The sequence below is a fragment of the Artibeus jamaicensis genome, unplaced genomic scaffold (genome assembly GCF_021234435.1).
Source record: "Artibeus jamaicensis isolate MK-2021 breed Jamaican fruit bat unplaced genomic scaffold, CSHL_Jam_final scaffold_1283, whole genome shotgun sequence".
Lineage (NCBI taxonomy): Eukaryota > Metazoa > Chordata > Mammalia > Chiroptera > Phyllostomidae > Artibeus > Artibeus jamaicensis.
In genome coordinates, this window is record NW_026522028.1 from 17,580,026 (window position 1) to 17,593,640 (window position 13,615).

Consider the following 13,615-nt stretch of genomic DNA (forward strand, 5'->3'; position numbering starts at 1 on the left):
GTAGTTCCCAGAATACACCACGCTCTAACCCTGCCTTACCTTTAGCATGCACAGCATCCTCTACTTGGAACACCCTTCTCCTCTTAGTTAATGCCTATCCCCTCTTTTAAGACTCTCCTATGAAGCCTTCCTAGATTGCTGCAATCTAAAATTAAATGTCTCTCCTGTGTGTTCTCAGAGCAAACTGGCTTTGTGTCTTCTGGTAGACTCTGTACTCACAACTTTTTCCTCCAGAGTTCACCTGAACTACATTTCCCAGTCTTCCTTGGAGTAAACTGTTGTCATATGACTGAGTTCCAGAAGTGAAATATCCAGACAAGGGATCTGTGTCACTTCTGTGAAAAGAAATTATAATCAATGTTACCCCAATAAATTTAATACAATTTTTTAAAAGAACACTAACAAGATGAAGCAAATAACCTGACCCTACATTAAGTTTTCAATTCAGTGGGATCTTTAAAATGCCCTGTAAATTAGCCATGATTTCCCACGAATGCCTAGTGTTTACTGTGTAAAAGTATTTAAGGACTTAGATCACCAGGAAGGTGAAAATAACTACATCTAAACTTTAACTGGGAAGGCCTCCAACTCCTTTTCACATCACTTGCATTAAATGTATGAGACCAAAATATGAACCACAAATATACTGACATCAAGACTCCTGACATCTAGTCAAGATGGTAACATAAATAAAACAGCTTGCCTCCTTGCACAAGCACATAAAAATCACAAATACCAAAGGTTAAAGATAAAGAGAGAATCTTAAAAGCAGCAAGAGAAAAACAGTTACCTATAGGAGAGTTCCCATAAGGCTGTCAGCTGATTTCTCAAAAAAAAAAAAAAAAAAAAAACTTTGCAGGCTAGAAGGGACTGGCAAGAAGTATTCAAAGTCATGAAAAGCAGGGACCTATAGCCAAGATCGCTCTACACAGTAAAGGTATCATTTACAATAGAAGGGCAGATAAAGAGTTTCTCAAACAAGAAAAAACTAAAGGAGTTCACCATCACCAAATTGTTATATGAAATGGTAAAAGAACTTGTCTAAGAAAATGACCAAAACTATGGGCAATAAAATGGCAATAAATACGTATCTATCAACAACTGAACCTAAAAAACAAATAAGCAAATAAGAACAGAGACAGAATCATGGATATGGAGAGCATCTTGATGCCAGATGGTAGGCTGTGTGGGAGAATGGTGAAGAGGGAGGGGATTAAGAAGTACAAATAGGTAGTTACAGAATAATCATGGGGATGTAAAGTACAGTATAGGAAACAGAGTACCCAAAGAACTTACACACATGACCTATGGACATACATGAACAATGGTGGGGGTATTGCCTGAGGGAATGGGGGGGTGCTGGGTAGAGGTGGTCATGGGGGAAAATCGGGACAACGGTAATAGTATAATCCATAAAATATAATTTAAAAAATTCCAATAAAAATGACTCCATAAAAGTGACAGTATTCAGTGAGAGTTGCCATGGTTTCCTGCTTCAACAGTGCTTGAATGGAACCTGGTGCTTGACCCCCATCCCAGGCAGCCACATAGATCCATTCTTCTGCTACCTCCTCACAGTACCCTCAGACCATCCCAATGCCTCCTGACACTGCTCCAGCACCATCAGGCCACCTGTCCTCAGCCACCCATCATGACAACCATGTCCACCTCACGGGTCCACCAGAACTGCCACCAGGACCCAGAGGCTGCCATCAACCACAAGATCAACCTGGAGCTCTATGCTTCCTATGTCTACCTGTTCGTGTCTTACTACTTTGACAGCAATGATTGGGCTTTGAAGAACTTTGCCAAGTATTTTCTTCACCAATTTCATGAGGAAAGGGAATATACTGAGAAACTAATGAAGCTGCAGAACCAATAAGGTGGTCAAATCTTTCTTCAAGATATCAAGAAACCAGACCGTGATGACTGGGAGAATGGACTAAATGCAATGGCAGTATACATTATACTTGGAGTCAGTCACTGCTGGACTTACACAAATTAGCCATTGAAAAAATGACCCTCATTTGTGTGACTTCCTTGAGACTCACTACCTGGATGAGCAGGTAAAATCCATCAAAGAACTGGGTGACCACATAAACAACTTGTGCAGATTGGAAGCTCCTGAGTCTGGCGTGGTGGAGCCTCTCTTTGACAAGCACACCCTGGGAAACAGTAAGGAAAGCTGAGCCTCAGGCTGCCTTCCCACGGCCACAGGGGGTACTTCCCTATCACCAAAGCAGTACATGCATGTCAGAGTGACCTTTACCTTTTCTGTAACTTGCACCAAATCATCCACTTATGTCCTCCATTTGTACCATTCCTTCAAATAAAGTAATTTGGTACCACCTCAAAAAAAAACCCTCTATAAAATCCAGTTAGTGATCATACATTTATTTTTAACATATAACTTTAGTTACATATCGTGTACATTTTCCAAATTTGAATATTTTTAACCTACTATGTTCTTCACAGACTTTTCAACAAGTGTGAAAAAGAGGCGATAAGGTTAGCTTGAGTCTACAAGTTACAATCCAAGTACAGGATACCTTATATTTATTTATATTTAAGATCAATATACATGATGTTCTCTATACTTAGCAAATGAATGAGACTCTGAGTAAAATATTAACACAAATTATTAGCATATAATCATGAAAAGACAGAAGGCATCAAGTATATACTTTGTGGTTACTTGTTTTACTCTTCAAAGTACCTGTCATGAAAAAATATACATTTTTACTTTCAAGATTAAAATAGACCATCAGTTCATTATCTCTCCTGGCCCACTTTTACAAAAACTAAAATGGCTTTCCCACCTGCAGCTCACTTGAACATATTTATGCTGAAGAAACAAAAGAATAGCAGTGCTGAAGGAAAAGGGATACCCAGTTCCTAACATGTGTGCAGCTAAAGTTGCCTTAAAACAAAAACAACACAACTCAGTCGATCCAAACATCATACAATGTGTTATTGCATCAACTGTTCCACGGCCAGGGTGCAGCTCCCTGAAGGAGCTTTAGGATGGACCTGCTACCTGAAGGTTTCCTTATTGTAGTAGCCAAATTCCAATTCAAGTCAGTGTCCTCCGGTCTTCAGTGTTATAAACCCACTGTCTTCAACCTCACACCGTCATGAAGTTAGTTTAGAGCAAGATAGGAGAACTCAAAAAACATGAAAAATAAACACCTCAAATTGTTAAAAGCAGAGCAAGGTTTCTATAACTAGAACAAGTCCTCTCAATTGAAACCCTACAATGCCTTTTAGAAAAGGTTCCATTAACATCATGTGTGTTAGTCAATGAAGAAAATAGCTACAGAAGCCTAAAAGCAACTACTTACCTGGAATGTCTTGCTCACATTCACAGACTGGCCGTTTCAGGGCATGCTTATAAGGCAGCTTCTGAATTTTGAGAAGGTAAGCAGCTCTTAGAATCTGCTTGTACTACTTTTAATGTCTGGCCCTCCATATCTGCTATTCTTACAGTTGCTCCTAGGAGGGTCACAACTAGATGCATTTCTTAATGCAAACAAGCAAAGCAGGGTGGTTTACATAGTAAGACTCCCGCTCAAATATCCATCAATAACTGATATGTTGGCATTGGTGGGCAGTCTCTCTTAGCCTGTGCCAAAGGAGAAACAAGATATGCCAGCTCAGAACTCCAAAAACTCAAATCCCTTCTTCTTCCCACACTGAGTCATGAAGCAAAAAAAAAAAAAAAAAAAAAAAAAAAAGCCCTAACAGAATGCCAATAACTGAAGTGTAAATTCAAGTGATCCTTTGATCATAGTTTTAAAAGAGCACACCTAAAATGGAATAAACCAATTTGGAAAGAGAAACCAAAGTTACTACTGTTGTATTTAACTAGAGTAGAAAAAGGCCTCTTCAATGATATATTTCACTTTGTTCATATGCATAATTTTCAAGGTTACCTCTGAGTCCTATTTCTCAATATGGGAAGACCTGGTTGCTCAGATATTTGAAATTCTTTTTTCTATATATTTAAAATCACAGTCCCTTGGTGATATCTAGCCAGGAGGTGTGATTTTAGTTTGTGTTGAGCAAATGTTTTTAGCTCTAAGGTGTTATACAGTAATTGAGATATTTCAAACTGCTGCTTAGAAGACCTTTGCAAAAGCTTGTCTTAATCGCAAAGAACACATCCATTTCAGATTATTTTCTTATTGATCTTCTGAATATACATCTATTATCACCATGGGTGTGAGATTATTTGAGAACTAGACAATATCACTTAGAAACAGACTATAGAATCAAGTCATATATGAAGAGAAGGATGCTTTACGAGAATTCAGAGATTGGTAGAAAATCAAAGGAAAACTCATGTTTTTGATTACTCACCATAAAGTATGCTGAAATTGAACATTTGCAACCCAAGTAACCAAAGATACACTGAAGAAAACTAACTTACTACATATTGAGTTCATTTCTAGTCTATTTTAAAAACAAACTCCCATGAGGAATACAGGAATGGAATCCATTCAAAGCAACAGCTCTCAAAAGTTCTGCCAAGAAACTCAGAATAACTTATCGCATCATGAAAGGTGAGGCATCCAGAAGAACAAATAGTTCAACCATATTCCTTCCCTTAAGATTTTACCTTTTGCTTCAATCCACAAGACATATCTAGATCTAATAGTCATTAAAACATGTTTTCATAATTTCAGACAGATTCATTAAGTAAATGAAATTTAACATAGAAGAAACCCTTCTAATCTATTTGCTAGAGGCTCAAGGAGTTAGCCTAGAATCCATAAAATCAGCCTGGCATCCAAACTCTGCCACTAATTACTTCTTCCCATGGATTCTTGGGCTAGGACCTGTGGTTTCTCCAGGCCTTGGTTTCCCTGTAATTAAACAGCCAATAGATAAGTACCAGTCTTCTCAGCCTGGACATCCTATTCTCTAATGAAATTAAAATGGGGATAGCTGCCAGCTAACCTTTCTCCTCTTCCAATCAGGCCCAAAGCACTTCTCTAATATTAATAAAGCAGTTAAATCCTTCCAACTAAAGCAAGTATCTGCATTGATGACAGCGCATACATCCACTCCAGATATATACCTTTTGGATTTGCTCCATGTCTGCTGACTAGGGAGGTGGCAAAAACAATATGCCACATATAAGAGACACTATCAACTCCTACTGTACTTTCATTCTTGGAACTACAAGACCCCTGTGGAGGAAGACCACTTAACAACAAGGTTATTAAATCCCTATGGATGGAAGCAACACTGTCCTTTTGTCCACAGAACTCTGCCCAGCAAGCAGGTCTAATTTTGGAGTAGTTTTCTAGAAGAGATATAATGGTAATTTCAATAGCCCACCCCTCCCATAAATTACATTAAAGGCTCACAGAAGCATTATCAGGAGTTATAATCCTAAACTGAGATTGCATATCCTAAGAAAACAGAGAAAAGGAGAGGATGAACACTAGTTAGGTAATAATAATATGTATAAGTGTATGTACATCTACGTGTTTGTATTTAATGCTTTTTTAAGAATCCACTTCTAAATAACTAATAAATTGTGGTAACTAGAAATCCAGTCAAGAAGGCTGGGTATAGATATTATTGGTATGTGCTTTAATGCAATGCCTCTTAAAATATTGGTGACACTATGCAATTCATGGAGCTTTGATTGTCTGATGGGAGATTTTTTCCTTTAATAAAAATCAAAGCAACTAAACAAAATCCTAATCTAATTTGGCTTACTTTGGCATTGACTTGATGAGGGAAATGTCAGTATTTTTAAAATCCATAATATATACTAACATTGCTTAGTTTATATGTCTGCTTAATGGACATGAAGTGTTATCTGGAGTGAGTGTATATGTACTGGAAGATTATGGGATAAAGTACACATGCTAGCCTTTCCTGGATTGAATGTAACAAAAGGCAAACATGCTGTGAAATGCCTGCCACAAGGACACTGTTGATAAAATTGGTTACAGCTCCCAGATCTCAGAATATGGGAAAAGAGGTTAACTTTACACTGACCCATTCATGACCTTAGGAAGGGTTTAAACTGATTCTGAACCCTTCGTACAGGGATTAAAGGGGGGAAAAAAGGCAGCCAAAGGGGAAGGAAGGAAGAAGGTATGAACAGAGAAAAGTTCAAGATTTCTGATGTTCAAAACCAAGCCAATTCAAAAGCCTTTAATATGCACAGAACAGAATCGAAAATTTGTTTTTCTCTGGAAAAACATCATCTGTTTGAGCCTTTCTTTTCTGCCATTAAGCTATTGATAAAACTTGCCAATGGAATGAGGAAGCATTAAATAAACGCCTACTTTTCTAGAAGCTGTCAACTCTGTTGAAATCAAAGATTTAATCTGACATGCTGCAAACCTATCCAAACCACTTCAAAAAGGACCCTAGACACATCCCACCCCTCTACCCTAAAAAAGTATAAAGTAGCAAAATGCTTAAGAGACAGCATTTTTGCCATCAGTCTCTCAAAGTAATGTTAAAATTGGCATGCCCTGATCCCTGTGAGGGTTGCTCAATTCCCATTTTCAACTTGAGCTTTCAGGTGAAGCAGCAGCTATCCAAATTTCTATAGGATACTGGCTTCTGCAATTTGAGCTCACTGTTTTACATCACTTACACTGGAGTCAGCTGGGCCCCTCTGGGTGGCACATAAACCAATCACTTCCCAAGGGTACACTTCACACAGAACCAAATAGCTATATACCCTGTTTCAGAATTGCCTTTATTATTTCATATCCAATACACTCACAGCCCAAGATAATATAACAAAGACAAAAATAATTACCAGAGATTGTTGAATGGTTGGTAACAACCATTTTCGCTCTTTGTCCCCAGTTTGAATAACCTGGGTTCAAACAACAAATGTTTATCAATCCAAACAGTCTCATAAGCCTTTCATATTTGATGGGCAGTTTCCAAATTCATGCATTTCAGATGGGTTATCCCATAGAGGATAATAGTAGAGATCTGGCAACTATTTATTTAATTGGATCAGGCAAGGCAGTTAAAGCACATTGTTCTTGCCAAAAAAATTTACACAAAAGAACTGAGTTATCTGGGTTGATGACCTAACTGGGCTAAGTTGAACAGATCACTGACAGAACTTCCACTTTCCAGAGGTGTGAATATCCAGTAAATCTTGGACACTCAGTAGAAAACAAGAGTCATGTATTATTTATCGATAAATATAATATCAAAATGGCACTAAAGAAGCAATTTTTGGTATATGGTGGTGGAGGGCACAGAGCCAGTCTAAATCTGATGCTTTTGTTTTATTTTAGTTTTTGTTTTATTATTGTCATGCCAAAAACTATCCAGTTACAATTTCAATTATTCAGGAAACCAACATACTGTACGCGATATACATAACAAAAATAAAACAAGCATCCTGAACATACTGGGTTATGAGGTTTCGGATAAACCATAAATTCTTTAAATAAATAATGCTCTAAATTATTTGATAAAAGATTGATTTTTGGTAAGGAGCAACATCTAACACCTCAAGGAAATATTGAAGAAGTAGAGAGAAATTCCACTGATGATTACAATTTCAAGTGTGATAATCAGTTGTATTTTTCCATCCAGTAAAACATACAAGTATGAAAGAAAAGGTGGCATGGATTCTAATCCACTGCTCACAGCTTTTTGACACAGTCAGACATCTATGACATGTAGTTGGATTGAAATAGTTGAAGGAAAGATCTTGGCACAAAAGGTCACCCACTGTTACTTGGGTCTTGCGCATCACAACACGGTGACTGGACGAAGTTGTTCCAATTGGTTTTCCAATGCAATTCGTTCTTGATGAACTTCCTGAGTTGTACAAAATGGAGAAAAAAGAAACAAAAAGGCAAAGGAGTCATTTCCTGGGTTCATCTTCAACAGATATTAAAAAGAAACATAATTAAACCATTAAGACTTAAGTACCATATGATTCAATGACGGGCAGACTGGAAGGTATCACATTTATAGCTGGTGACTAGACAAAGGAAGCTTCACGTTATGTAATCTCTCAACTCCTTTCTGAAGATGATGAAATGAAACTGACACATCCCAGCCTATCATTGCCTCAATCTCACCTTCAGTTTTAAGGGATCAGTGGCTACCAGAAAATGATGTTAAAAAGTAAAAGACTGATTAGGAGCAAGTAGGAAAGCAAAAGCCAACTCCTAATACTGAGAGGTAAAGCCATCGTGAACTCCATTTCTAGTTCAATCTTCCTTGATTGAGAGAAAGCACCATACTCAGTCAGGTCTGGGAGATGAAAAAAGTGCACTGGTCAGTCTTCTACCAAAGTCTCATCTAGGCTCCTGTACAAAATATGGCTTACAGTGTAACTTCTGGATAAAACGCAAGAAAAGAAGATTAACAATATGCTACTTAGGAAATAAAATTTTCAGCCATAACACAGATTTGTTAGTGAGGTGAAAGGCATTCTTAGGTAGAATCAAAGTCGGAAAAATTCTGTATAAAAGCTCAATCCTGAGAAGCCCCACAAAAACCAACATGCTAATAAGAGTCAGCCCAGAAGTCATTTATTCATCCGCCCTCCTACCCACCCATCCAACAGTCCTTGAGATCTATCTACTACAGGCCAGATTCTGCTGTAAATGTGATCATACCAGCAAAGAACAAGACAGATCAGACTAATGCCCTTTTAGGGCTTTTATGCACATGGCCAAAAAAAGATACAGTTGAAAACTCATTCCCTACTGGAATTCTACTAAAACAAAAAAATTTAAGACATAGACACAGAAGGACAGAATAAACAAAAGGGAAGAGGTAATGGCAATAAAATTTGTAAGCTGAAAGGTAAACTGATGAACAGCAAATGAGTTAGCAAATACAGAAAATAAATATGGGGTTCTACCAATTGCTGAGTATGTATCTCCCAATTACGCATTATGGAACTGAACAAATGACCACAGAGTGGATTCAGGGATCCAGTGTATCTACTATTGAGATGGACTTGAGCTACAACTCCACTAACCACCTGACTCCCAAAAGCTTCTATGGATTGGTGGACCACATTGAAAGGGGACAAGCACCAAAACCAAACAAAAACAAGGTCACATACGAATATTCATAAAACAGAATGAAGTTAAACATATTAAAAAGAATTTTATTTTTTATTCTCATATAGTAGAGAATACAAATTTTATTCACTTTATTTTAGTGAGCAGTTCTATAAATTTTAACACATGTATAGATTTATGTAACTACCACCACAAAAAGGGTACATTAGGTTTCCAACAAGAAAAAACTCTCTGATACTACTCATTGATATTACAAACCCTTACCTCATGCAAAATCCCTGACAACTACTGGTCTTTCCAAGAATGTGAAATAAAAGGAATCATGCAGTACATAACCTTTTGACACTGACCTAACTCAGTATAATGTCTTTGAAGTTTATCCAAGTTATCGTGTGTATCATTCCTTTTTATTGCTAAGTACTATGCCACTGTACTGTGCGAATGTACCATAATTTACGTATTCTTCCTTTGAAGGACATTTGGGTTGTTTCCAGTTTTTGCTATCACATAAAACTGCTGTGAACATTTGGGTATAGATTTCTGAGTAAACATAAGCTTTCATCTCAGGAAGGCAGATATTTAGAGTGGGACTCGTAAGTGTATGTATAATGTCATAAGAAACTACAAAATGCTTTTTCAGAGTGGGAGAGTGCATGAGTACAGAATGCATGAGAGTTCCAGTTGCCAGTACTTGGTGTTACCACCATTTTCTGTTTTAGCAATTATAATACGTGTATAGTGGTATGTGATCATGGTTTTAATTTTAACTTGCCCACTGGCTAATGATATTGAATATTTTCTCACATGTTTGCCATCCTTATATGCTCTTTGGTGAAGTATCTATTCAAGTCTTTTGACCATTTTTGAGTTGTTAGAGTTTTGAGAATTCTTCAGCTTTAAGAGTTGTTTATATAATCTAGATACAAGTCCTTTGTCAAATATGTGAATTGCAAATATTTTCTCCCAGTATATAGCTTCTCTCTTGAATCTCTTGACAGTGTTTTTGGCAGAGCAAAAATTTCTGAGTTTGATGAAGTCCAGTTTATTGATTTTTTTTCTGTTATATATTGTGCTTTTGGCATCACTTCTAACCCCAGGTCATAAAGATTTTTCCCTATTATTTCTTCTAAAAGGTTTATATCTTTATGTTTTACATTTGCATCTAGGACCCTTTCAAGTTAATCTTTGTATGGGATGGGAGGTTTAAATTAAGTTCCTTTTTCTTTTTTACATATGAATGACAAATTACTACAGACCAATTCGTTGAAAAGACTATCCTTTCTCCATGAATTGATTTTGCACCTTTGTCAGAACTAACTGATGTATTCATGTGATCTACTTCAGGACTGTCTATCCCATTCCATTGATCTCTCCAATACCATGGTGTCTTGATTACTAAATCTTGATATTAAAGTAATTCTTCCAACTTTGTTCTTCTTTTTCAAATTTCTTTTAATTATTTCAGTTCCTGGGTCCTGACATGCAAATTATAGGATTAGCTGTCTATACCTACAAAAATATACTGCTAGTACCTTGATTGCTATTACAATAAATCTATAGATCACTTTTGAAAAAGTGACATCACTACTATACTGAGTCTCCCAATCCACAAACAGCATATGTCTCTCCATTTGCTTTGGTCTTCTTGAGTTTCTTTTAACAGCACTTTACAGTCTTCAGTATATAGATCTAGTTGTTTTTTTTTTTTAATTTCTCACTGGAAGACTTTTTTTCACTGCTTTCAGAGAGAGAGGAAGGGAGAAAGGAATGGAGAGAAACATTGATCAGTTGCCTCCCATACACTCCCAGACCACAGATTGCATGCACCAAGACTGGGGATCATACATGCCCAGACCAGGGACCAAATCCACAATGTAGGTATGTGCCCTGACTGGGAATAGAACCTGCAACTCTTTGGTTATGGTATGATGCTCCAACCAACTAACTGAGCCACACCAGTCAGGGCAGATCCTGTATGTTTTAGTGACTTTATTCCTAAGTACTTATTTTGTTTTATTTAATTTTAGAGAGAGAGGAAGGGAAGAAGAAGAGAGAGAGAAAAATCAATGTGTAGTTGCCTCTCGTGCATCCCTATGGGGGACCTGGGCCACAACACAGGCATGTGCCCTGATTGGGAATCAAACTGATGACCCTTTGGTTCGCAGGACCAAGCTCAATCAGCTGAGCTACCCCAGCCAGGGGAATATACCAAAGTATTCATTTGGGGCTGGGGGCAAGTTATTGTGAATAGTATTCTTTTTCAAATTTCAGTTACAATTTATTCATTATTGATATACAGGAAAATGATTGCTTTTTGTGTGTTGACCTTGTATTCTATAACCCTTATTCATAAACTCAGAGAATGAAATCTTAAAATACAATTCAACTTTCAAAAACATTGAATATCACAAAAATACATGATTACAATTGATCATTTAAAATTCAACAACACAAAAATGTGGGAATTTTACAAAAATTATGCAATAGCTTTGTATACTCAGAACCACTGAGAGGAATTTTATAAAACCTAAGTAACTGGAGTGAAGTACTATGCTCACAGACTGGCAAACTCAACATTGTTTATGTGTCAATTGTCCTTAAACTGATCTATTGATTCAGTGCAAACCGAATCATAATCCTAGGAGGCTATTTTGTAGAAAATTACATATCTATTTTAAAGTTTACATGAAACAAAGGGCCCAGAATAATCTTGTAAAAGATCAGACTGAAAAATTTATACTACCTGATTTCAAGACTTACTATAAAGCAACATTAATCAAGAATGTGTGATACAGGTATAAGGATCAACAAATAAATTAATGGAACAGAATAAGAAATCAGAAATAAATTTAAACTTATATGTTCATTACACTTTGATAAGGACACCAAAGTAATCCAAGAGACTTGCTCCAGCTTCAAGGTTACACACATAAACTCAAAGTGAAGGGATGAGACAGATATTCCATGACATAGACACTGAAAGAGAGCAGGGTCTACATATATTAGACCAAATACACTTTATGCTAAAAGCTGTAAAAAGACAGAGAAAGTCATTATATAATGTTAAAAGGTTAATTCATATAACCATCATAAATATATATGTACCCAACATCAGAGCAGCTAAACATATTAAGCAAGAAATTGAAACCTATGGAAAAAAATGACAGAAAGTGACCATAACTTGGGGAAGGAACTAGACATGCAAGTCCAGGAAGCACAGACAGTCCCAAACAAGATGAGTCCAAAGAGGCCCACACCAAGACACATCATAATTATAAAAGGTTAAAGACAGGGAATCTTAAAAGAAGCAAGAGAAAAGCAGTTCTCTATAAATGAGCTCCATAAGACTGTCAGCTGATTTCTCAACAGAAACTATGCAGACCAGAAGGGATTGGCAAGAAATAGTCAAAGTGATGAAAAGCAACTTTTGGCGAAGATGGAGGTGTAGGCAGATACACTTTGCTCTTTGCACAATGAAAAGAAGGACAACTACAAATTTAAAAACAAAAAAACCCACCAGAACTGCCATAAAATTGAATGTATGGAAATCTGACAACCAAGGAGTTAAAGAAACATTCATCCAGACTGGTAGGAGGGGGCAGCTGGGGTGGAGAGAACAAGCAGCAAGGCAGTGACTAGAAGAAAAAGGCAGGTGATGCAGTGGCTGGCAGACAAGGTGGTCCCACATTTGTGTGCAGATAAACCAGGAGGCACAACTGGGGAGCAAGACATACCACACAACCCAGAGTTCCAGCACGTTGAAATAAAACCTCAAAGCCTCTGACTATAAAAACCTCTGGGTGTTGTGGTGGCAGAAGAAACTCTCAGGTTCACAGGAGAGTTTGTTGGAGAGATCCACAGGGTCCTAGAAAGTACAGAAACTCACCCACCTTGGAATCTGTGCCACAAGGGCCCAATTCCCTTATGGGTAACAGGGGAAGTGATTGAAAGCCAGCTGAGAGCCGAGCAAGCTGCACTGTTTCCTCTCAGACCCCCCCCCCCACATACAGCACCACAAGGCAATGATCCAGGTTGTACCACCCTGGTGAAAATCTACAACTCTGACCCAGTGAATACCTAAGGCTCCGCCCCTTACTACATATCAGGTGGGCCAAGACAAAAAAAATATGGCCCAGGAGACAGAGGAAGATGATGGCAGAGTAGGACAAAGGATTTTGCTTCCCCCCACGCACCGGAGAAAAGCCAGACTGATCTGCGGAGGAGCACAGCGGACAGCCAACAGGGACCTAGCATATAGGAAGGTAGGACTCCAGAAATTGGAGCAGATTCTGAAAGACCAGAAGGGGAGGAGAGATGTCTGCAGGTCAATAAGGTCCCAGGGAACGGCACAGAGGCCGAAGGCCCTCTGCCAAGGCCGGGCTGGGCCGCCTGTGCTGGGGCCCAGGCCGCACCAGGGCCCAGGTTGGTCCGCCTCAGTCTCTGGGAATGCCTCAGTCTCTGGAAGCCGAAGGCTGGCTCTAGGACCTAGGGAGAGAGCCAGTCACCAGCTGGGCGCAGTTTGAAAATACTCTACCCAGCCGGGCTGGCGCAGTTTGGAAAAACGCCAAGAG

The 13,615-nt window shown here is 38.2% G+C and overlaps 1 protein-coding gene and 1 pseudogene across 3 annotated transcripts in view; one reads left to right on the plus strand and one right to left on the minus strand.

Annotated features, from left to right (window-relative positions):
• The first annotated feature begins 1,633 nt into the window (after window positions 1–1,633).
• On the plus strand, window positions 1,634–2,189 carry LOC119058384 (ferritin heavy chain-like; annotated as a pseudogene).
• A 198-nt stretch (window positions 2,190–2,387) lies between these two features.
• REPS2 (RALBP1 associated Eps domain containing 2) overlaps window positions 2,388–13,615 on the minus strand; it is a 219,772-nt gene continuing 208,544 nt past the window's right edge. For all 3 annotated transcript variants that reach the window (XM_053655827.1, XM_053655826.1, XM_053655825.1), the window contains one exon: window positions 2,388–7,821. In XM_053655827.1, coding sequence (XP_053511802.1) covers window positions 7,753–7,821 — 69 coding nt within the window. In that variant the 3' untranslated portion in view covers window positions 2,388–7,752. The remainder of the gene's footprint in view (window positions 7,822–13,615) is intronic.